The sequence below is a fragment of the Panicum virgatum genome, chromosome 1N (assembly GCF_016808335.1).
Source record: "Panicum virgatum strain AP13 chromosome 1N, P.virgatum_v5, whole genome shotgun sequence".
NCBI classification, from domain to species: Eukaryota; Viridiplantae; Streptophyta; class Magnoliopsida; order Poales; family Poaceae; genus Panicum; species Panicum virgatum.
Genome location: NC_053145.1, coordinates 33,515,128 through 33,538,716, shown reverse-complemented (window position 1 = coordinate 33,538,716; position 23,589 = coordinate 33,515,128). Strand labels below are relative to the sequence as shown.

The 23,589-nt window shown below is 42.5% G+C and overlaps 1 protein-coding gene and 1 non-coding gene across 2 annotated transcripts; both read right to left on the bottom strand.

Moving 5' to 3' along the window:
• Positions 1–827: 827 nt before the first annotated feature.
• Positions 828–8,168, bottom strand: LOC120655645 (alpha-terpineol synthase, chloroplastic-like). Its single transcript, XM_039933568.1, has 7 exons — positions 7,831–8,168; positions 5,327–5,585; positions 3,640–4,003; positions 3,258–3,476; positions 2,058–2,193; positions 1,677–1,928; positions 828–1,434 (listed from the first exon to the last, which is right to left on the bottom strand). The coding sequence occupies exons 1-7, from the start codon at positions 8,119–8,121 to the stop codon at positions 1,135–1,137; spliced, it is 1,821 nt and encodes a 606-aa protein (XP_039789502.1). The 5' UTR covers positions 8,122–8,168; the 3' UTR covers positions 828–1,134.
• Positions 8,169–23,129: 14,961 nt separating this feature from the next.
• LOC120657773 lies at positions 23,130–23,236 on the bottom strand. The gene has a single exon (XR_005668311.1). It is a non-coding gene; the product is annotated as a small nucleolar RNA R71 (small nucleolar RNA).
• Positions 23,237–23,589: the final 353 nt, after the last annotated feature.

Sequence of the window (23,589 nt, the reverse complement as noted above, 5' to 3'; positions counted from 1 at the left end):
CAATAATGACTGGTTCTGGTGCGGAGAGTGTACACTGAGGAGGTACAACACGAGGTCGAACTCTTTTTAAAAGTGACTCTAGATTTTGCGTGAAATTTTGCGGCAGATCACAACTGGTCATAGACTACCCTGTTTTCATCACAACAAAGGATAAAACAAGCCAAGTTAGCCTATTTAGCAAATGAATATCCATTTTCATTTTTTTTCATAACCTTGCCTACACAACTAACCTACGCCTTCCCCGATATCGGCGCCAAAAATGCTTGTTGGTATTTCGTATGGTCAACTTCAGATACAGGGTAACAACACCAGAAATGCCTCGACATTTCATAGAGCAATTACTGAAAACAAAACCATCATGAGCCATGAATAATTCCGCAAATAGACGAAATTAACTGTGTAGCATTTTACCCAGAGAGTATTTCGGGCTGTCATTTATATTTTTGCAAGGAAGGCGGCGACTAAGTTGTGTATGTTGGCAAATGAACTAATCTCATGGACAAATGATGCACAAACTCCTTAACCAGACTAGCGAGGAGATGGGCAGAGCTCTCACCAAATCATGATCGAGCACTATTGTGTTGTATGCACCAACCAGTTCAACCCAAAAGATTAAGCTGATGGGGAGAGGTGACCAATTCACTTATTTTCCAACAATCCCCCTCACTTGGAGGCTCTCTCAGGCCTCAGACGTCGAATAGGAGCGAGCAAAAATTATTTTATTTAATTGCGCTAACCAGAATTTGAACTCAAGACCAATAGCTTTGATACCATATTGAGTTGCATGTATCGACCAGTTCAAACCAAAAGGTTAGGCTGATGGAGAGAGGTGGGCAATTCACTTATATTCCGACAAGCACCAGCATTGTAAATCTGAGATCAAGTGGTAAAAAATAATATTGCTTGACTTGGACTGCCTGGCTTACCACTCTTGCCGAGTCTTTAATATATAGAAATAGAAAAACATCACAGTGACTGAAACCAAGGCAATAGTTCCAAATACAGTACACAATACACCAAATGAGCAATGGCTAAAATCACAAACTTGTACACACGGAATATGCAGGTGGATATGATATGGGCTTCCTTTTCTTGACATTGGATGTCATCGTTTATTTGTTGGAATTGTCTTTACTAGATGGAGATTGCAAAGGGCTCCACAAACAACAAGTGGATGGTATCCTTGAGGTTTTGACAGTTGGTGAAATTATCATCCAGGTTGTACATGAACTCCATCGTCCTGGTCAAGTTGAATATGTTCTCCAGTAGCTGCCTAGGCACTGAATTATCAGGGTTCAACCACTCACGGTTAAAATCTTTCCAGGTATCCTCTTTCAGTTCCGCTATCTTCTTGCGTGCAATTTCCATTGAGACACTGTGCTCTTTCATGTAGCTTTTGATGGTTGAAGCAACATGAGGCGTCATTTTCTCTCGCTGCATGCACAAATTAGTGTAATTTTAAATCACCTTCTTGTACAATCTTGGTAAAATTAAGGAATAGTGATAATGTACACGTGAAGTAGTAATAATGTATTGTATCCATATATATTGTACTATTGTTCGATAATCTCATAAGCACCTAGTAGAAGACTACAGAACCAAGTGTTGCTGACAAGTATATATCAGGCTTCGAAGCTCAGAAGTTACTGCTACGGTTTTTGAGAAAATATTTTTACCTCATATGTCTGGAGATCATCCAATAGTCTCAAAATTATGCAAAGTGCCTTTACAATTTTAGGCATGGTAGAAACCCAATCAAAAGAGTCCTTCGTTGCTATGTCGTCCATTCCAACAAAGGAAGCGCATGCCAACAGGTGACATGCACCAGTCCTTAGTGAAACTTGTAGGTGCTCATTGACGGTTCTTGGAATGTATCCTTCATCACGCATTTTTACCTCAGCGTTGTAGCCTCTAACCAGATCTATTGTCTGCAAATCAACACCAGTTAGTACATGGGGAAATTCACATATATGCGGTATTTAAAGGAAAAATCTATTTTAATAACTTTTAAATAAAGATGTATAGATTTAATAATAAGAGAGGGAAATGTAACTTACAAAGTTTTTTAGATAGCGCATGCGATATTTCTCCTCCGGCGCTAGCTCATGGTCAATAGTTTCAAAGCTATCCAGAATTTTTCCAAGTGCATGTTTCATGCACTCTGGGAGACCGTCAGCAAATTTTGTATCCCATCTGTGCATTATTATGTGCCACCAAACATATGAATGTTACATACATGTGCCCGTATAACAACAGAAAGAGATCTAACATACGAAATACGTATCCTTATGGGGTTTGACTCATCTCAAATTGTATATTGTTCACGCAAAGATCTTTGAGTATAGATACAATTATATGTACTCAGACTTCCATATCAGTATCAGTTGTATGAACCCATAAGTACCAGTTCTGCATCACTTCTAGTTGGATGAACTTGTTAGTACCGGTTTCGCATTAATATCGGTTGCATGACCCGGTTCTAAAAGTACCTTTAGTACGGTTGGCAACACCAACGCCTACCGTAGTATAAAATGTCATTTTTTTTTGAAAAGATACTTCAAATTGGGACCTCTTGCCTCATGCATACCAAGCTTATCATCTCACTAATACACCTAATGTGATTGAGAGATATGCTTTCCTTTTGAAATAAACACATGACCCATTAATTACTACCGGCGGTAATAGCAACCGGTAATAAAGGCTATACATTAGTACCAGGTGGTATCAATAACCAGTACTGAAGTACTTGGTGTAACTATTAGTACCAGGTGATAACACCAACCGGTCGGATTTTCATCCGGTACTGCAGTCCTTTGTAACCTTCCATCCACCCCAAATCTATTAGTATGAATTGGCCCTATGTCTAGTTCATACATGTATATTCGGGGTGGTTAGAAGGCCGATTGTCTGGTAGAGTTATGTGCCTTATGCAACATATAGGATAAATGTGTTGCAATTATCTGTGAGGGAAACCCTCTACATTCGAATGCATGAGAATTCAACATTGATACAAAAGTACAAAGATTCTTCAAAAAAAATTTAGTTCACAAATTCAGGGAATGGATATGCTATTATTCAATGAAACATAAGCGGATCCTCATTCATCTTTCTTCAAACATACAATATTTAAATGCCTAAAAATGGCATGGCATTTCAATTTAGTAATTCTTTGCATAAAACATAGTAAAGAACAATTTCAAAATTTTAATTTGTTATGTAGCATAAATTTGTTTTCATCATGGCAAGCTCGCACAAACCTTTCCATGCAGTTGGTGAGTAACTGGCACTCTTCCATAGTTCCATAGGAATCAAATGTATCATCAAATATGGTGGCTATAGCAATCACCATTGTCAATATAATTCGGCCTCGTGAATGGCAAGGTTCGAAATATACTCCGAGTATCCAAAAATAGCACTCAATGACTCTATCTCGTGCAAATGGAAGCTTTGATTCAATATCCATATCCTTCCACCATCTGTTGAATTTTGAAAACTTTATTCATTAGTAAAGGTGTTTAAAAACTTAGTTAAAAGAAAAAATAAACTATACATGAACCCATATTTACAAGATTAACTAGTAAATATTTTCATTTTTTAATACTCTTATGGAACAAATTTGAAACAATGGCAGTACTTCACCTTGTAATGATTTCCAATTCCTGCTGATGATGCAACTGCATAATATTAGAGTTTAACTTTGCAAGTTGCAGTATGGATTTATGCACTGTAACCTCTTTCTCAAATCTGGATATATAATACTTAGACTCATAAATTCTGACCCTTCTAGGGAGGGGAATCTCTAGAGCACATTTGATTTCATGTGCTAATGATCCTTCAAGAGAGGGTAACATTGTTTCTAAACGACTTCTGGTAAATACTATGGCTTCATCTAGTATTATCTCTCCATGGGTTCCGAGATGTGCAGCATTGTAAAGACTCAATAGCTCCACTAGACTTTTCGCAAGAAAGCTCCCCTCTTGATCTTTGAACCTCATAAACACATCTGAGATACAACACAAAATTCATGAAACAATAGTTGTGCAAAATTAGTATTTCCCTTAGTCCATGAATACAGTGCATATTTTGTTTTGAGAATGTAAAACTTTGTAGAGAACTTCCATCAATAGATTCATATTTGAATTTCTTTATGGATAACGTTGAGTTTGTAGCAATTGACAACATACTACCAGAGAAGTAAACAATAAAGTAATCTAGTTTTCAATATATAGTTTCTTATTTAAAAATTTACCTTAAATGCACTATTAGAAAATAACATATTAGTACAATTTGGAAATGCCTTTTAGCACCGAATTATCAACTAGTACTTCGAAACCAAGACTATGTACCATTTAGTATCAGGTGAGCACCCAGTACTAAAAGATATATTGTAGTACCTGCTGGTATTACCAACCGGTACCAAATCGTATGCAGCCAACAAACTTTAAAAACATATTGCAAATCTACCCACACACACGAGCGACATAACAAGTCATGTGTTTTTTTACGCCAAATACACAACCGTGTAGTGAAAAGATTTGAACTCGGGACTTCTTGCCTCATGCATACCCTCCTTAGCATCTCACCTACACATCAATTATAGTTAGAAGGGTTGTGGTTTCCTTCTAAACTAACCTATGGTAGAATCTTTATTACTTGGTGGTAACAAGCGTTACTCAAGGCTATGCATTACTATCGGTTGTATTGATGTTACCAACCCAGTACTAATGTGGGTGTGCACATTAGTATCGGTTGATAACACTATTACTAATATGTTGATTTTTTAGTACTAAAGTTCTCCATACCCTTCAATCCACTCCAATGCCTACCGGTATATTTTGGATGGACCGATGACTTGTTTTTTTTTCCCGAGACGCCAATTGCTTGTTTTTTAGTAGTGATGGGTAGACAAGGGAGTAAGTAAAAATATAATAGAAGGTCTAACTTCATGTGGACAAGCTATTAAAAAGAACATCTGCTACATAACAAATATCGGGATTAAAATTAGTGCAATAGACAAATATAAACAGTAAAGGAAATTAACAAAATAACAATAATTCCAAGTCGTCCTCTAGTTTGCTATTAACTTTTATGATGGAATGATTCATATAATTTATTTCATCCATCTATACAGTAATTAGTGACACGGATGTCTACAAAAGTTTATTGATTTTCGGTGACTTTTTTTTCTTTTATCACGAAGATTGATTATCTTCAACTTCTCGATCTAAAACAGCTTGTAAAACAATAAATACTTACATATCAGCAAGAAAATTATTACGTTATTTATTTCAAACACTCTCGATCCATACATGTATATCTTAATTACCTGGTGAAACTCTGTGTCCGTGCTTACGAAGCTGATAAAACCACATAGCTACCGTGTGAAGATCACAGTCAGTAAGATTAGCAGTCCTAATTTCAGTCAATGTAGCATTGATGTCATCTTCGAACAAATAATCCAAGCACACACGCTCCAACGCATCGATGAGTTGTAGTCTATGATGAAGGTCCCAAGCAACTGAACTTGCTACTATTTTTGCCACGTCTTGCTTCACTTTATCTGCTCGTTCTGCTGCCATCCATGTCTGCAAAAAACAGTATTTAAACTGAGCAGATATAACATGCATTATTAATAATGCGGTTAGAGAGGAACACTATATTATTTGTTGTATCCATCATGGAAATATTTTCAGTTAAACAGATTGGATACAGATGAATATCATTGATATCATATTTGTTTTCGTAATCCTTTATCTGATTTGCAGTCGGAATGGATAGCTGCTCGATACAAATACCAATGCGGATTGTCTCGGTTGTGAATAAATTGTTGTGTTGAATATGGAACTTGTTGGGTGCGGACAAGATCAGGACTCGAATATGTGTTCGGATATTGAGTAAAGGCATCATCCTTAATACCAAACATCATATTGAACTGACCCATAAGTCTAAATTCTAATTAGATTGTGTTTAAAGAGAGAAATTAATAATAATCTACAAGTGTGTGTGTAGGCCAAGAAGACAATATCTGAAAAGAATAAAAATAAAAAGAATGTGATGCAAATATAAATAAAAGGGATAGATAAGCTACAATCCACTAATAATAATTTATAGTCACGCCCAACAGAACAGAAGAATACAAATCAGCCTATTGCCCTGGCCAAATGGGAGCCGCACGGCCCAAAGTAGCACCTAAATTCCTGAATTAATGGCCCGCGCACAGCTGGCCAACCTGGTCACTCACGCTGATGGCCGCTTGGTCAACATGCCGCATGCATGCATGCGCGGCATGGAAGCGCTGCGCTGCTGTTGCTGTGCATTGGCGCATGCAGTTCACGCAGGACATATTCAACCGGATGTTTGTCCGGATATCAATATGCATACTATCTGAAAAATTACCGGATATCCGATATCAGAAGGATATCAAACCTACTATTTGCATTTGATATCCGATAACATATTCAACTCCGTATCCAATATCCGAGAAAAACCCTGGATATCTATGAAAAATATCCAAATTGATATCTGATACCTCTCGGTTGCATGGTCGTTCGGATGCATAGAATGACAATTAAAATTTCACATGTGGAGTTGCGTGCTCTGTGCGAACATCTATTTTGTAACATGGAAGTATACGATGTAACAAAGTATTATATTTTTTATTGTTACATGAGGCAGATTTATTTAAACTTGTCTGTTGAGGCAAATTGCACTTGCAATCAATCTGTTCGATCAAACAGGAGAGGAATTCCTGGTTATCTATTAAAAAGGATGAAAAGTGTTTCTTTACATGGGAACAAAGAAAAAGGGAAATGGGAACTATGAAACACTATGTAGCCGTATCTCGATGCTAGGAGAATTGGGAAGGGATCACTACTATGAAAACGGTTTTTAGGTGAGTGAAAATATATTTCTAGGGGCGGGTGCCGTACCCGCTCTTGTTTCTCAAATCAGCTATGAATGCTGTTTGCAGAGGCGGGTAACATGGCCGCTCCTGGAAATCCATTTTCAGAGCGGGTCACCCATCACCCACACCTGGAAATCCATTTTCATGGTCGGGTGAGGGTGGGTCACCCCTCACCCACTCATGGAAATCCATTTTCATGATCGTGATGAGAGGGTGACCCGCCTCTAGCAATAAGACTGTAAAAGAGTATTGTAAACTTGGATTTGGTGGTGGTTGAAACTAGGGTGTTGCCTCTAGAATGTAGAGGGTGAAAATTCTCGAAGCCATTTTAGTACCGGGGCGAAACTCCAACCGTACTAAAGTTACATTCATGTTTTGGCCACTACTAAAATAGCGCGTCCATTTAAAACCGATCAATGGCACTACACGATACTAAAGTGTAACATTTATTACCTGTCCATTTCTTGGTCCGGTACTAATGGTCGTCCACGGGTTACTTCGAAACGAAAGCATGTCCCAGCCAATCATATAAGATGCGTAGGTGGGATGGTAAATAAGCTACACATGAGGTTAGAGGTTGTGAGTTCAAATCCTCGCACATGCATTTAAGGTTCTGAGTTCAAATCCTCGCACATGCATTTTCTTGTAAAAAGTTTACTTGACTCATGATGATTTGCATGTGCGGGCCTCTTGGTGGTTCGATATACTTTGTTTTTGTTTTTTCTAGTTGGTGCTGTTAGTACCGGTTGCCGCAACCGATACTAATGCCAGTTTTTGTAGCAGTGATCCATATTCAATTTACATCCAAAGTCAGCTCACTATTGTTTTATAAAAGGGTTCCTGACAACCCCAACAAATCGTTAAAGAAAACGAGTCATTAATAAGTCTATGCGTACGTATAAAAAATATGGAAGTCGTCGATGAACCTGCTGTTTGGAGGAAGCTGCTGTGTCGTAGTAGTGTAGGAAGAAATCACCCCATATAGAAGGTTGAAAATTGCATGGGTTCTTTCCCAAGCCATCTTTACGCTCCTCGAGGTTATCATGGTCTGTTACCACTGAACGCTGTTGCATTTGCTGGCGACGCAGCGTGGTTTGCCTCTGCTGCCGAGGCCTCCAAGAAATACATGGTCGCCGTGATGTGGCAGGTGCTACAAGGAAGCTCCCATTGCAATGCCCCGGTCTTAGGGAGAAGGTGGTCATCACACTGCCTTCCATCTCCAATCTTAGCGGCGCGGTTGTTGTATGGGCTAAGATAATATGCAAATGCGTACCTGAGATACTGATCTGATGAGCCGTCATGGTTTATATAGAGCCCTCAAAGGGGGGGGGGGGGGGGGGGGAGGTAGGCGGTGTACCGGCATAGCCCTACTGATTTTTTTTCCCGATCGGACCATCATCAAGCAGCGCAACATGGTTCCACTTGACTAAGCCCCCCCCCCCCCCGCCCGCAAAATGCAGTTTGCCTCACTCCCTCTACAAGAACTCGTCTAGTATTATTCCCAGAATCCTCACAATTTTGCTGCTGATGAACAGTTGAAGTACAAAAGTTAGGTGATTGATCAAGGCGTTGCTCCAGCAAATCGTGTGGCCTGTAATATAATTACCGTGCTGCCTGCATCGCGCCAATTGCATTCGAGATGCATCCTAAGCATGAGGGAGCAATTATTAAGTGGCAACGATAATTTCGTTTGCATCTCCGAGTACTACCGAAACCAGCTTTAGTCCCTGTTTAGAACCCCTTTAGTTTCGGTTGTAGCAACCGGAAATACGAATCCGGGATTTGAGGTCCCGGGCCTTTAGTCTTGGTTGTTACAACCGGGATTAAAGGGTGTGTGACTCTAAAAAAATTGGGTCCTTATCTCGCGCATAACTTTCACTGCTACAAAAACGATTTGTAGGAACATCTGTTTTTTAGAGATGGGTCAAAAAGTAACCTGCTCCTGTAAAGTGTGCAAGGTTACTATGGAGGAATCTTCACTCGGTTGGTGGTATACCAACGGGGACTAAATATTTTGAATTTTTAGTTCCAGGTTGAGCCACTAACCGGAACTAAGTATAGACTTTTAGTCCCGATTGGTGGCTCAAACTTTGACTAACGTTCCACCGGCCTCTGACTTTTAGACTCGGAACTAATGCAAATATTAGTCCTGACTTTTAGTTTCGATTGGTGGCTCCAACTTTGACTAATGTTCCACCGGCCTCTGACTTTTAGACTCAGAACTAATGTAAAATATTCGTCCCGGGCACTACTATAGAATAGGCCTTTGTTCCAAGTCATTTATCCTGGTTACCTTTGGGCCTGGGACAAAAGGTGGCTTTTGTCCCGGGTCCAAAGGGTAGCCGGACCAGCGGGGGGGACAGGGGCCTTTTGTCCCGGGTGGAGCCACCAACCCGGACAAAAAGGCCCCCCTTTTGTCCCGGTTGGTGGCTCCACCCGGGACAAAAGGTCCAATCCCTTTTATCCCGGTTGGTAACACCAACCCGGACAAAAGGGTGACCCTTTTATCCCGGTTGGTGTTACCAACCCGGACAAAAGACCCCTCCACGTGATAGTTCAAAAGGGAGTTATTCTTTACTGAGTCACATGTACTACTTAGTTGAGTTGGCAAGGAAGCCATGCTCTAGGCAATAGGTCGTGGGTTCCAATCCCGCAGGGCGCAAATATTTTTTAGCGCGAGGGACATTTTGTCCCGGTTCTACCACCCGGGACAAAAGCCTCCAGCGCTTTTATCCCGGCGGCCGAATCCCGGTTCCAAAACCGGGACAAATAGCCCTTTGGAACCGTGACAAATGGCCCGATATGTAGTAGTGGGGCTTAACGCCCTGGGCGAAACTAATGGAGGAGATCGATGTCCCATTCTGATATTTCAGTTGCACCTTTCATCTATGTACACCACAAGTCCGTGTTAATGACATGGAGACCTAGACTTAGCTTCATAAAGGCAAAATCCATGCAGCAATAATGTAAAAGGTTAAAATGATCCAAAGTTTTTTGAAAGGTGCTGCTTCAAGATATGGAGCCTTCAAATAGTGATTTCTATCCTATTTGCCATACTTTTGCATAAATAAGAGAAACTAGTAAAGGTTAATTTTACATCATGGATTGATGGTCTTTACAACAAGAAAAATGGAAGAAAAGTACTATTCGTAGTATTGGACAATAAAAACTTCAACAAGAAGAAATCAAAGTGTTTTGACAAATGACATGGAAAATTGTCGCCGCAGAACACACGTTAATATAGGAGCTCTAGCAAGTACATCCATGTACCAAAGGTGCTACATATTATTGGATTATGCTGCTTTGGTGGCTTCTGACAGAGATGTGATTACATGAAACTTAGGGTGCAACTGAACCGTTTGTGGAGGCCATTCGACAGGTGAAAAGCATTCTCAAAGCTAAAAGAAAACGACAATGCATTTTGCAGTGTACCTGGAGTCAAACATGGAACACGAGGTGCATATTTTGTAAACTACTATCATAGTCGCATCTGGTTTCTTGAAACTAGAACTCTTTACCACCGTGCACCACCCTGCGTGCCGACACATGGCGTTAGGACCTCCAGTATGCAAATTGTAGTATCTGAACTCACACCACACACCACGCACACTCTCTATCTAACTACTACCTCCGTTCCAAATTATAAGTTATTCCAAGAATCTTGGAGAGTCAAACCATCTCAATGTTTGACTAAAATTATAGAGAGAAACATAAAGATTTATGACATCAAATAAATATACTATGAAAATATAACTAACAAAGAATTTAATGATACTTAATTGGTATCGTAAATGTTATTATCTTGTTGTATAAATTTGGTCAAACTTGAAAAAGTTTGACTCTCCAAAATTCTTGGAATAACTTATAATTTGGAATGGAGGGAGTAGAAACTACAACTTATACAAATATACCTATTGAGCGCAAAGTGGCGGGTATGTCATCCCGATCATTATGGTCCACGAGCACTTAAGGCTCCTCCTGGAAATCCTGGCTAGGTGCAGTGCGGGGGGTTCCCACACCGGCCGGCCTCCAGTTTTGCTCGCTCGCTCGCACAGTCGCACTCAGGCACACCACCTCGTCCCGTTCCTCTCTGCGTCTCTCTCCAGTCTCTTTTATTTGTTTCGAACGAACACTCTCGTGTCTCTATTGCTTATGCTGCCAGGAGGTGGGTAGCACCGCGTCAAACAGTTTGGACGGGAGGGCGTTGCTGGCAAAAGGCCGCATTCACGTGAATCTCGAGCAGCTAGGGTTTCGTTGGCTTACTATCTTTGGTTAACGTGATCCTACCAACTAGGCCGACTAAACAAAAGATAGATATAATATTTGTGGTTAACGTGATCCTACCAACTAGGGCGATTGGAGATCCACTTAAATTTTATAAATAAAAGACAGATATACGATACTATAGCAGGACACAAGAGGGGAATCTCTTCTGTTCTTGTACCCAATAGGTGCTTTTGCTAGCAGACACTCAAGCCCCTGAAATTGATTTTTGTCCATAAATTTTATATTTGTTGATGAATGCTGTTGTGTTCTCAGATTGTTGAAGGAATAAACGTTCTCATACAGACAAGTATCTAGAATATCATTTGTTTTTCTGAATATTAAAAACCATGCCGCCAGCAATTTGCGGTGGTGAAAGTGATAGCAAAACGTATATTAGTTACTCCACGTAACATAAAGCTATCAATTTGAAATGCTGATCACGATAGCAAGCATATATATTAATGCCAACGTGAAACATAATTTGATCCATTGCGTCAAGGTAGGATAGACCATACAAGTCATTGAATCCAATATAAAAGTTATCTGGCGGTTCCAAAGTGGCATGTTTGAAACTGTTCACCAATGTTCTTGACACCATTTGCACTCTCAAGCATGTGGAATTGTACAAGGCCTGATATGCGGGTATAGTAGACTTTAGATCCTCCTTAGATAGCACAGGCTCATTAGGCTTGTATTTAATTAGTATTAGCCTGCACTACTACAAAAACCATATGTAGGAATACCTCGATTTTTCCAGAGGCGAGTCAAAATTTAACCCGCTTCTACAAATGGAGCAGGGTTACTATAGGAAAAGACTCGCCCCTGGAAACTCGCTGGGCCCTGAAAACGGCACCCATTTTCAGGGACAAGTGAGGGGGTGACCCACCCCTAAAATTGTCTTCTTAAAATCATTTAATACAAAACTTCCATAGCAAAATAGATTAAAGAAAATTGAAATTTGTACCCTAGGTCTATTGTTATGTGAATTAGAAAAAAAATATAACAAGCATATTTCAGTATATATATAGTGATTAAGAGTTTGGAAAGCACAAAGTGTGTCTTGAGTTGTATGGATAATACTATGGGTTAGCTATACATTGTGGTTTCCACACTCTTAACCATTATATACACTGAATTGTGCTTTTGATATTTCTTTAGGTTCTATAGGTCACAATAGGCTTATGGTACAAATTTCACCTTATTTTGATGTGTTTTGCATTCTTTCTCTAAATTAAATGAATTTGAAAACTAAAAAAAATTGTAGGGTCGGGTGACGCCCCACCGGCACCTAAAAATCCATTTGTTGGGGCCGATGACATCCCCGCCCACCCATAAAATTATTTTTGAAAATTATTTTGAATATTCGTTTAATTAAAATATTGCAAAATAGATCCAAAAAGTGCTATTTTACCCTAAGTTTATTGTAACCCGTTGAACTAGAAAAAATATAACAAACATATTTTATTATATATAATGGTTAATAGTGTGAAAACCATAAACTGTGCCTTGGGTTGAAAAAGATACTAGCATGGGATACATTGTTGTTTCTATTGAACTATTAGGCAATTGAATGATTAAATTCCGAATGAAATTAATCATGAAAATCACAAAGACTAGCATGCATAGATCTAAGATACTAGACAACAGAAGCAAAACAGCCAAGATCTCGAGATACATGGTTATAAAACAGATCGGATCACCGAACATGTACTGTGTCATGGCAACAGGGTGTCAACGATGGTGAAACTCAACTGTTGGAGCCGATGAAGGCGGTTGATCCTTGAGGCGACGGGACTGCTTATAGGTGTGGAATATTCTAGAGTAAGGGATAGTGCATGGATGTATCTTACCTCTTTTGTAACTACCCGAATAGGCGTAGAACTAGCTATAATACAAGAAACCTACCCGGTTTGATTGTAGTTGGACTCCAACAGTACCCGGCTAGGACTTTCCATGTAATCATGTCCCCCTAGAGTATATAAGGGCAGGCAGGGGGGCCCCTCAAAATATAACAACACCTAAGGCAATACAAGCAACCACATAGGACATAGGGTATTATGCACCTCGCGGGCCGAACCTGTCTAAATCCTTGTGTTCCTTGCACCATCGAGTTTCAGAGCTAGTCGATTCCTTGCCTACATTCCAATTGCTAAGGATATTCCTGAGCAAGTATAGCGGCTAAACACCGACAGCTGGTGCGCCAGGTAGGGGGATTCGGCGAGTTCAGCAGCGAATTCGATGGCCACCTTCGCTTTCGGCACTATGTCAATTGATCAAGTCACCACCTTCATTTTTGGCTCCTGGGTCTGCGTCGCCAATGGTTCAGGTAGTTTCGATAGCCACCGGAATGACCCCAGCGAGCCGAGGACGATCTTGACAAAAAGTGGAAACTTCGTCGACGAATCAAACAATCCCGGCGAGATGTTGCTTCCCGACGTTGCTAAGGAGATCGAGGTGGAACTCGACTTCAATTCGGGTTCCGCTCTGTCTCAGATTGATCTCAGCTCGAGCTACAGTTGGACTCAGATCGATCACAGCTCGAGTTTCAGTCAGGCTAGGACTCTTTTCGGGTTACGCAAATCATCTGCTTACCAGGAGATGATCAAGTCCATCTACTCCACATACGTAGCTAGTTCAGATTACCCATCTTACGTCAAAAGTTCTCACGCCACCGCCAGCCGGGAGGCACCTATTTTTAACGTATACTCAGATTCAGATGAGGATGTTTTGACGTATACTCAGATTCAGATGAGTCATCCTCAGACTTACAATTTGGATCTAATCATCGATGCCCTCGCACAGCTCCAAGTCAAGTCCTACAGCGGTTGGAGGCCCGCAGAACTACTCGACCACTTGCGAGAGGTCGCCATCATTGATGATTTACCATACAAACATGGTACACCCCTTAATCCCGTTCGGAAAACAGGATGGGGGGGGGAACAGAACTAGCCGACTATGGATCAGACCTTGACAATTACTCCCTGGAATGCCATATCTACGTGACCATCCTCAACGAGCATGATCAGGACAACCTGACCATGAACGCCCCACAAGATGAAGATGAGGCTAGGAGAACAGCACGCTGGAGAAAGAATGAGCGGAGGTCCCAGCGCAGAATCTGAGCAACCGATCGCTGCGCATGTTGGACCGCGTGACCTCAACCAAGACTTCGACAATGTGGCAGCACCAATCTTCGACACTCCCATCGCTGCGATGGCTGAGGCTACCATCCGCCTCATGCAGATGCCAAGGAACATAGAGACAGACCGCATAATTCAACTCACTCGTAATGTTGTCATGCAGCTCGAACGACAAAATTCTTTTTCCTCAATACGCGGCGCAACTTCCAGGGCCACAACCTCGTCAACTCCGCAAGCCACGCACTCCAGGTGGTCACCGCTGCCACCACCAACAACAACAGCAGAGGGTCCAAGAGGAGCAAGGAGTCACCAGTGCCGAACGCCCAAGGGGCGAGCGACCCACGGGTAACCAAGCTCCAAGGCTACAAAACCAGGGTCAAAACAATTAGCGCGGCCATAACAACGAGGAAGTGGCAACTTTAGGGGTCAATGCTTGCGAGATCATCAACGCAAGACGTCAAGGGCGCCTCTCTGACAATGATGACCGCTTCCCAGCCCTCAGCAGCGCTTTCGCTGATGCTGAGTACCCGAAAGACTTCAAGCCAGCAAACCTTCAGAAGTATGACAGTAAGCAAGATCCAGCTTAATGGCTGTGTTTGTATTCGACTGTTATCAATGTTGCAGGAGGAGACACCGCCACCAAAGTCCTCTACTTCCAGATGGTGCTGGAGCCCACAGCTCTCACATGGCTTGAGAGTCTGAAGTCGGAGTCCATCCACTCCTGGGAAGACCTCAAGAAAGTCTTCGTCGATAACTTCCAAGGATCCCTGGGTCGGGTAGCTACTCGCCACACAATTGCAATGTGCAAGAAAGAGCCTGGCTAGACCCTAAGGTCCTACATTAAGCGCTTCTTCGACACAAGGGCCACCATCGCAAACGTCTCCGACAAGGATGTCATTGACTACTTCCACGATGGCCTCACAACACAATCTCTTTACCGCGATTTTGGACGAAATCATCCAGAATCAGTGGTACAACTATGTGACATGATGAAACGTTGGGCGGACGAAGAAGAACAAGAACGCAACTACTTCCCACGCTACAACAACGACAACAACGGGAAGCGCAACAATGATCGTGGCAGCAGCAACAGCCAGCGGGACCAAATGTGCAAACACAAGCCAGACGACGTTGTCAGGGCTATCGACCGCAACCCATGCGGCAAGAAGATAGGCAAGCCTTAGGATCAGTTCGATAAAATCATGCATAACAAGAAGTGCTCGATCCACTATTGACGGCCATTATACACCCATTATGGCCGCCAACCATTGCAAATAATGAAGGAACCTGAAGTATTTGAGATATAAAGTTCACTTAAACTAATGAGTTCCACGAGTTTTGGTGATTTGAGATGTTTTGCACGACTAAGCTGAAAATATGCAAGAAAACACATTAAATGGAGCATATGCAATGATGGTGAAACATGGATACACTATTAAACCATTGCAAACATTCACAAATGCCAAATTGGACAGCACCATGTTGAAGAGCTCATCTAGATGATCAAAATGGACACTTGGATCACCCAATTTGGAGTCCGGACCGAAAAATTATGCCTACTGGAAAATCACCGACGCGGCCCTACCGGGCCGGGCGGCATGACTTAGGTCGGCCGGCCTGCCACCTCCCCAAGTCACTTCCAACTCATCATCATAGCCTTGGGGACTCACCAATGGACCCCCAAACACTTGGGAGACAAACCAGAAGTGAAAGTAAGACCGAAAGGCCGCATATGTCCCTCCGCTGGGCTCCAGAAGTGGCCACTCGATGTTGGGTTGAGCATCCAAGGATTAGGCCTGCACTTACATGCAAAGAAACACAAGTAGAATCAATGCCAACCATTGGATGGAAGATAACACAAGTGGAGGGGTGGATGAGCTTGTCACATGGATCAAAGAACCCACAAGTCAGCGCCCAGATCATCAAATGTCAGCGATATCCATCCCAGGAGTAATGTGGACCGTTGATCTATGATGTCGGCGAAACGGAGAGCCAACGGGCTCTGAAGGCAGGCCGCCCGGCCTCTCCCGAGCCACCCAACATGGCTCAACCGTTTTTGGACCAAGGACCCAAGGAACCGACACCATGAGGCAATCAGAAGCGTCCATACGAAGGCGGTGCTCGAGTGGCGGCATCCCCAGGCCGGCCGGCCTAAGGGAAGCCGGCCGGCCCCACTTTGTAGCGTTTCAAGCTGCCCTTTTGCGTGGAGTTTATGCCAAGAAAGCCTTAGCGTACACTTGTAGATACCTCAAGAACCGACCTCCGGAGCACTATAAATAGCAGCCCTCACCTCACTTGCAACACACGGAGAATTGGAGCAAGTCCTGTTAGAAATATGCCCTAGAGACAATCATATTTCCTTGTATGCATGATTAATAAAGTGTTCCTTAAATATTCATGGATGAGAACTTGTATTGATTAATACTTATATCAAGTATTTGTGAAACTCTTTACTTGTATGAATATTCTAAAGTGTTCCTAGTTTGAGTTCAAGTGAGGACACACATGCATATTAGACTAGCACATGTATTAGTTGATTGACTACGTTTCACAAGTCATGGACATGGGGATGTCAAACTAATAATGTGGGCTCATGTGAGACATTAGACTGAACTGACTCAACACGAGATGATGACCATCTCAATGTTTGACTAAAATTATAGAGAGAAACATAAAGATTTATGACATCAAATAAATATACTATGAAAATATAACTATCAAAGAATTTAATGATACTTAATTGGTATCGTAAATGTTATTATCTTGTTATATAAATTTGGTCAAACTTGAAAAAGTTTGACTCTCCAAAATTCTTAGAATGACTTATAATTTGGAACGGAGGGAGTATAAACTACAACTTATACAAATATACCTATTGAGCGCAAAGTGGCGGGTATGTCATCCCGATCATTATGGTCCACGAGCACTTAAGGCTCCTCCTGGAAATCCTGGCTAGGTGCAGTGCGGGGGGTTCCCACACCGGCCGGCCTCCAGTTTTGCTCGCTCGCTCGCACAGTCGCACTCAGGCACACCACCTCGTCCCGTTCCTCTCTGCGTCTCTCTCCAGTCTCTTTTATTTGTTTTGACCGAACACTCTCGTGTCTCTATTGCTTATGCTGCTAGGAGGTGGGTAGCACCGCGTCAAACAGTTTGGACGGGAGGGCGTTGCTGGCAAAAGGCCGCATTCACGTGAATCTCGAGCAGCTAGGGTTTCGTTGGCTTACTATCTTTGGTTAACGTGATCCTACCAACTAGGCCGACTAAACAAAAGATAGATATAATATTTGTGGTTAACGTGATCCTACCAACTAGGGCGATTGGAGATCCACTTAAATTTTATAAATAAAAGACAGATATACGATACTATAGCAGGACACAAGAGGGGAATCTCTTCTATTCTTGTACCCAATAGGTGCTTTTGCTAGCAGACACTCAAGCCCCTGAAATTGATTTTTGTCCACAAATTTTATATTTGTTGATGAATGCTGTTGTGTTCTCAGATTGTTGAAGGAATATACGTTCTCATACAGACAAGTATCTAGAATATCATTTGTTTTTCTGAATATTAAAAACCATGCCGCCAGCAATTTGCGGTGGTGAAAGTGATAGCAAAACGTATATTAGTTACTCCACGTAACATAAAGCTATCAATTTGAAATGCTGATCACGATAGCAAGCATATATATTAATGCCAACGTGAAACATAATTTGATCCATTGCGTCAAGGTAGGATAGACCATACAAGTCATTGAATCCAATATAAAAGTTATCTGGCGGTTCCAAAGTGGCATGTTTGAAACTGTTCACCAATGTTCTTGACACCATTTGCACTCTCAAGCATGTGGAATTGTACAAGGCCTGATATGCGGGTCTAGCAGGCTTTAGATCCTCCTTTGATAGCACAGGCTCATTAGGCTTGTATTTAATTAGTATTAGCCTGCACTACTACAAAAACCATATGTAGGAATACCTCGATTTTTCCAGAGGCGAGTCAAAATTTAGCCCGCTTCTACAAATGGAGCAGGGTTACTATAGGAAAAGACTCACCCCTGGAAACTCGCTGGGCCCTGAAAACGGCACCCATTTTCAGGGACAAGTGAGGGGGTGACCCACCCCTGAAATTGTCTTCTTAAAATCATTTAATACAAAACAATAGCAAAATAGATTAAAGAAAATTGAAATTTGTACCCTAGGTCTATTGTTATGTGAATTTGAAAAAAAATATAACAAGCATATTTCAGTATATATATAGTGATTAAGAGTTTGGAAAGCACAAAGTGTGTCTTGAGTTGTATGGATAATACTATGGGTTAGCTATACATTGTGGTTTCCACACTCTTAACCATTATATACGCTGAATTGTGCTTTTGATATTTCTTTAGGTTCTATAGGTCACAATAGGCTTATGGTACAAATTTCACCTTATTTTGATGTGTTTTGCATTCTTTCTCTAAATTAAATGAATTTGAAAACTAAAAAAAATTGTAGGGGCGGGTGACGCCCCACCGGCACCTAAAAATCCATTTGTTGGGGCCGATGACATCCCCGCCCACCCATAAAATTATTTGTGAAAATTATTTTGAATATTCGTTTAATTAAAATATTGCAAAATAGATCCAAAAAGTGCTATTTTACCCTAAGTTTATTGTAACCCGTTGAACTAGAAAAAATATAACAAACATATTTTATTATATATAATGGTTAATAGTGTGAAAACCATAAAGTGTGCCTTGGGTTGAAAAAGATACTAGCATGGATACATTGTTGTTTCTATTGAACTATTAGGCAATTGAATGATTAAATTCCGAATGAAATTAATCATGAAAATCACAAAGACTAGCATGCATAGATCTAAGATACTAGACAACAGAAGCAAAACAGCCAAGATCTCGAGATACATGGTTATAAAACAGATCGGATCACCGAACATGTACTGTGTCATGGCAACAGGGTGTCAACGATGGTGAAACTCAACTGTTGGAGCCGATGAAGGCGGTTGATCCTTGAGGCGACGGGACTGCTTATAGGTGTGGAATATTCTAGAGTAAGGGATAGTGCATGGATGTATCTTACCTCTTTTGTAATTACCCGAATAGTCGTAGAACTAGCTATAATACAAGAAACCTACCCGGTTTGATTGTAGTTGGACTCCAACAGTACCCGGCTAGGACTTTCCATGTAATCATGTCCCCCTAGAGTATATAAGGGCAGGCAGGGGGGCCCCTCAAAATATAACAACACCTAAGGCAATACAAGCAACCACACAGGACGTAGGGTATTATGCACCTTGCGGGCCGAACCTATCTAAATCCTTGTGTTCCTTGCACCATCGAGTTTTAGAGCTAGTCGATTCCTTGCCTACATTCCTACTGCTAAGGATATTCCTGAGCAAGTATGGCGGCTAAACACCGACAGCTGGCGCGCCAGGTAGGGGGATTTGGCGAGTTCAGCGGCGAATTTGATGGCCACCTTCGCTTTTGGCACCATGGCACTTGATCAAGTCACCACCTTCATTTTCGGCTCCTGGGTCTGCGTCGCCAATGGTTCAGGCAATTTCGATAGCCACCGGAACGACCCCAGGGAGCCGAGGACGATCTTGACAAAAAGCGGAAACTTCGTCGACGAATCAAACAATCCCGGCGAGATGTTGCTTCCCGACGTTGCTAAGGAGATCGAGGTGGAACTCGACTTCAATTCGGGTTCTGCTCTGTCTCAGATTGATCTCAGTCCGAGTTTCAGTCAGGCTAGGACTCTTTTCGGGTTACGCAAATCATCTGCTTACCAGGAGATGATCAAGTCCATCTACTCCACATACGTAGCTAGTTTGGATTACCCATCTTACGTCTAAAGTTCTCACGCCACCGCCAGCCGGGAGGCACCTATTTTTGACGTATACTCAGATTCAGATGAGGATGTTTTGATGTATACTCAGATTCAGATGAGTCATCCTCAGATTACAATTTGGATCTAATCATCGATGCCCTCGCACAGCTCCAAGTCAAGTCCTGCAGCGGTTGGAGGCCCGCAGAACTACTCGACCACTTGCGAGAGGTCGCCAGCATTGATGATTTACCATACAAACATGGTACACCCCTTAATACCATTCGGAAAACAGGATGGGGGGGACAGAACTAGCCGACTATGGATCAGACCTTAACAATTATTCCCCGGAACGCCATATCTATGTGACCATCCTCAATGAGCATGATCAGGACGACCTGACCACAATCGCCCCACAAGACGAAGATGAGGCTAGGAGAACAGCACGCTGGAGAAAGAATGAGCGGAGGGCTCAGCGCAGAATCTGAGCAACCGATCGCGCGCGTGTTGGACCGCGCGACCTCAACCAAGACTTCGACAATGTGGCAGGCCCAATCTTCGACACTCCCATCGCTGCGATGGCTGAAGCTACCATCCGCCTCATGTAGATGGCAAGGAACATAGAGACAGACCGCATAATTCAACTCACTCGTAATGTTGTCATGCAGCTCGAGCGACAAAATTCTTTGTCCTCAATATGCCGCGCGGCTTCGAGGGCCGCAACCTCGTCAACTCCGCAAGCCACGCACTCCAGGTGGTCACCGCTGCCACCACCAACAACAACAGCAGAGGGTCCAAGAGGAGCAAGAAGTCACCAGTGCCGAGCGCCCCACGGGTAACCAAGCTCCAAGGCTACAAAACTTGGGCCAAAACAATCAGCGCAGTCATAACAATGAGGAAGTGGCAACTTTAGGGGTCGATGCTTGCGAGATCATCAACGCAACACGTCAAGGGCGCCTCTCCGACAATGCTGACCGCTTCCCTGCCCTCAGCAGTGCTTTTGCTGATGCTGAGTACCCGAAAGACTTCAAGCCAGCAATCCTCCAGAAGTATGACGGTAAGCAAGATCCAGCTCAATGGCTATGTTTGTATTCGACTGTTATCAATGTTGCAGGAGGAGACACCGCCACCAAAGTCCTCTACTTCCAGATGGTGCTGGAGTCCACACCTCTCACATGGCTTGAGAATCTAAAGTCGGAGTCCATCCACTCCTAGGAAGACCTCAAGAAAGTCTTCGTCGATAACTTCCAAGGATCCCTGTGTCAGGTAGCTACTCGCCACGCACTTGCAATGTGCAAGCAAGAGCCTGGCGAGACCCTAAGGTCCTTCATTAAGCGCTTCTTCGACACGAGGGCCACCATCGCAAACGTCTCCGACAAGGATGTCATCGACTACTTCCACGATGGCCTCACAACACAATCTCTTTACCGCGATTTTGGACGAAATCATCCAGAATCAGTGGTACAACTATGGGACATGATGAGCTTGTCTCGGGATTCTGGAGTCGTCATCGGAAGTCGGGTATAAGCTCTTGTGTCTTTTCCTTGGACATTTATTAATATAAGTTATCTTCTTTATCTTTTCGAGTCAGCTTTACCTCCCTCATTTATTTGCCTTTTCATGGTATCTCACTTGTGTGCGGAAGTAATCCTCTAGCTTAGGCTTTGTACCTAGCTTGTTTATCGGGATCTTATCTTACAGGTTTTCTCGCCCGGACTAGGGAGGCTCAAGTTAGTTCCGTAGGTTGAGGGGGATTTCTCTTTTTCGCGGGTCAAGAGAAATCCTAACACCAAGTACGGATGTGGTGCTTGAGCTCAGTGTTAGCTAGAAAGCGTGTTCCACCCCACAGAACTGTTGTGGTAGTTGGTAGGTGGTGACAGCCCTATCCGTCCTTTGTAGTCCACCACGTTCGGGTGTTTTCATAGCAGTAGTGCAGGTTGCCGTTGGACTCCCCTCTCATCCCTTTCTGAAGTCCTTCCTCTTATAGCTGCCGAAGTAAGCTCTAGGTTCCTGATAACTAGTTAGAAGCAAGGTTTAGTCTAGAGAGGCTAGCTCGATAGTTTAGAAGTGTTTTAGGAGTCTTTCTCGCTCGTTGTCCTCCTAGCTGCTTACCTCTCTAAGGATTAGAGTCTTCTATGTTAGCCGGTTCTCGTTGGCCATTATCTTATCCTATCATATCAGGCTTACCCCCACTAAGTTGGTTAGTTGGCATCTCTAGTAAAGTTTGTCATTCAATTCTTCGATACTCTTTAACCATTGTGCTTCCGTGAGGAAATATACGATACCCTGGAATACTCCAAGGTGAAGTGCTACAGCGGTGATTCTGTGCACTTGCGAAATCCATATTCTATTGAGCGTAAGAAACGCCAACAAGCATTTCTAGCGCCGTTGCCGGGGATGCAATTGGCTAAAGATTTTGTTGAATAGTTTGACAAAATTTACTAGTTTGTCACCGCTAATTTTAGCGGGATTACCATTGGTCTCGTATCCTTGTGATTTCTGCAGAGCAGTGCAGGACCAAATTCGATCTACCATATCACTTCAACTCAGATCCAGAAAGAATTGGGTGAAATTTTTTCTATCAGAAGAAACTTTCTTAGGATCAAGGTTTGACAATACCAGCTTCAATACCCATGGCTCAGAAGACACTCTGTCAATTCTCAGCCCTGTCCAATAGCCATATCCCTACTGGACTGAACAATTACCAAGGCACTAATGGTTTTGAGATAAAGACTGGGCTTGTCAACATGGTTTAAGCAAGTCCCATATGTGGAAAGGCATCAGAGGATGCCCACGCTCATCTACAGAATTTTCTAGAAGTGAGAAGCATAATCAACCCAAGAGGCATTACGATGGATAGTGTTCGTCTTCGACTGTTCCCATGCTCTTTGCTTGGGAAAGCAAAGACGTGGTTTTACACCTACAAGGAAGTATTCAACACTTGGGATGCGTGCTCCAATGCTTTTCTGGTCAAGTACTTTCTGGTGGGCAAGACCAATGCCCTTCGGAACAGGATTTCCAGTTTTGAACAACTCCAGGACGAGACAGTCCCGGAAGCCTGGGAACGTCTTTAGGAATACATTGTAGCATGCCCACACCATGGCATAGAAGAATGGCTTATCATTCAGAACTTCTTCCAAGGCCTGAACCAGCGATCGCAAGATCACATGGACACAGCACTGGAAGGAACATTTGAAACAGACCGGGTTCCCGAAAGGTGAACCCGACTCTCTGTATCATCGTGATAGTCCCTGAATCAGTAGCTATCACATACAGAACTCATTTCAATCGAATATCACAAACATAACTCACGTCTACAACATCACATGGGTTTATTTAATTACATAATCCAAAGGATTGTAATATGAATCTCAGAGTACAAGCCCCTTGGGCTAAAAGAAAACAAACAGAAAGCAGAAACGACATCTAGTCTTCTGGGCAGACTTCATCTTCACGAAT

Coding starts and splice junctions, on each gene's coding strand:
- LOC120655645 (XM_039933568.1), bottom strand. CDS start 8,121: ATGGAAGGCAGTGTGATGACCACCTTCTCCCTAAGACCGGGGCATTGC. Junction 4,004..5,326: donor CGGACACAGAGTTTCACCAG/GTAATTAAGATA, acceptor GTTGTATCTCAG/ATGTGTTTATGAGGTTCAAA. Junction 1,929..2,057: donor TGCGCTATCTAAAAAACTTT/GTAAGTTACATT, acceptor GTTGATTTGCAG/ACAATAGATCTGGTTAGAGG.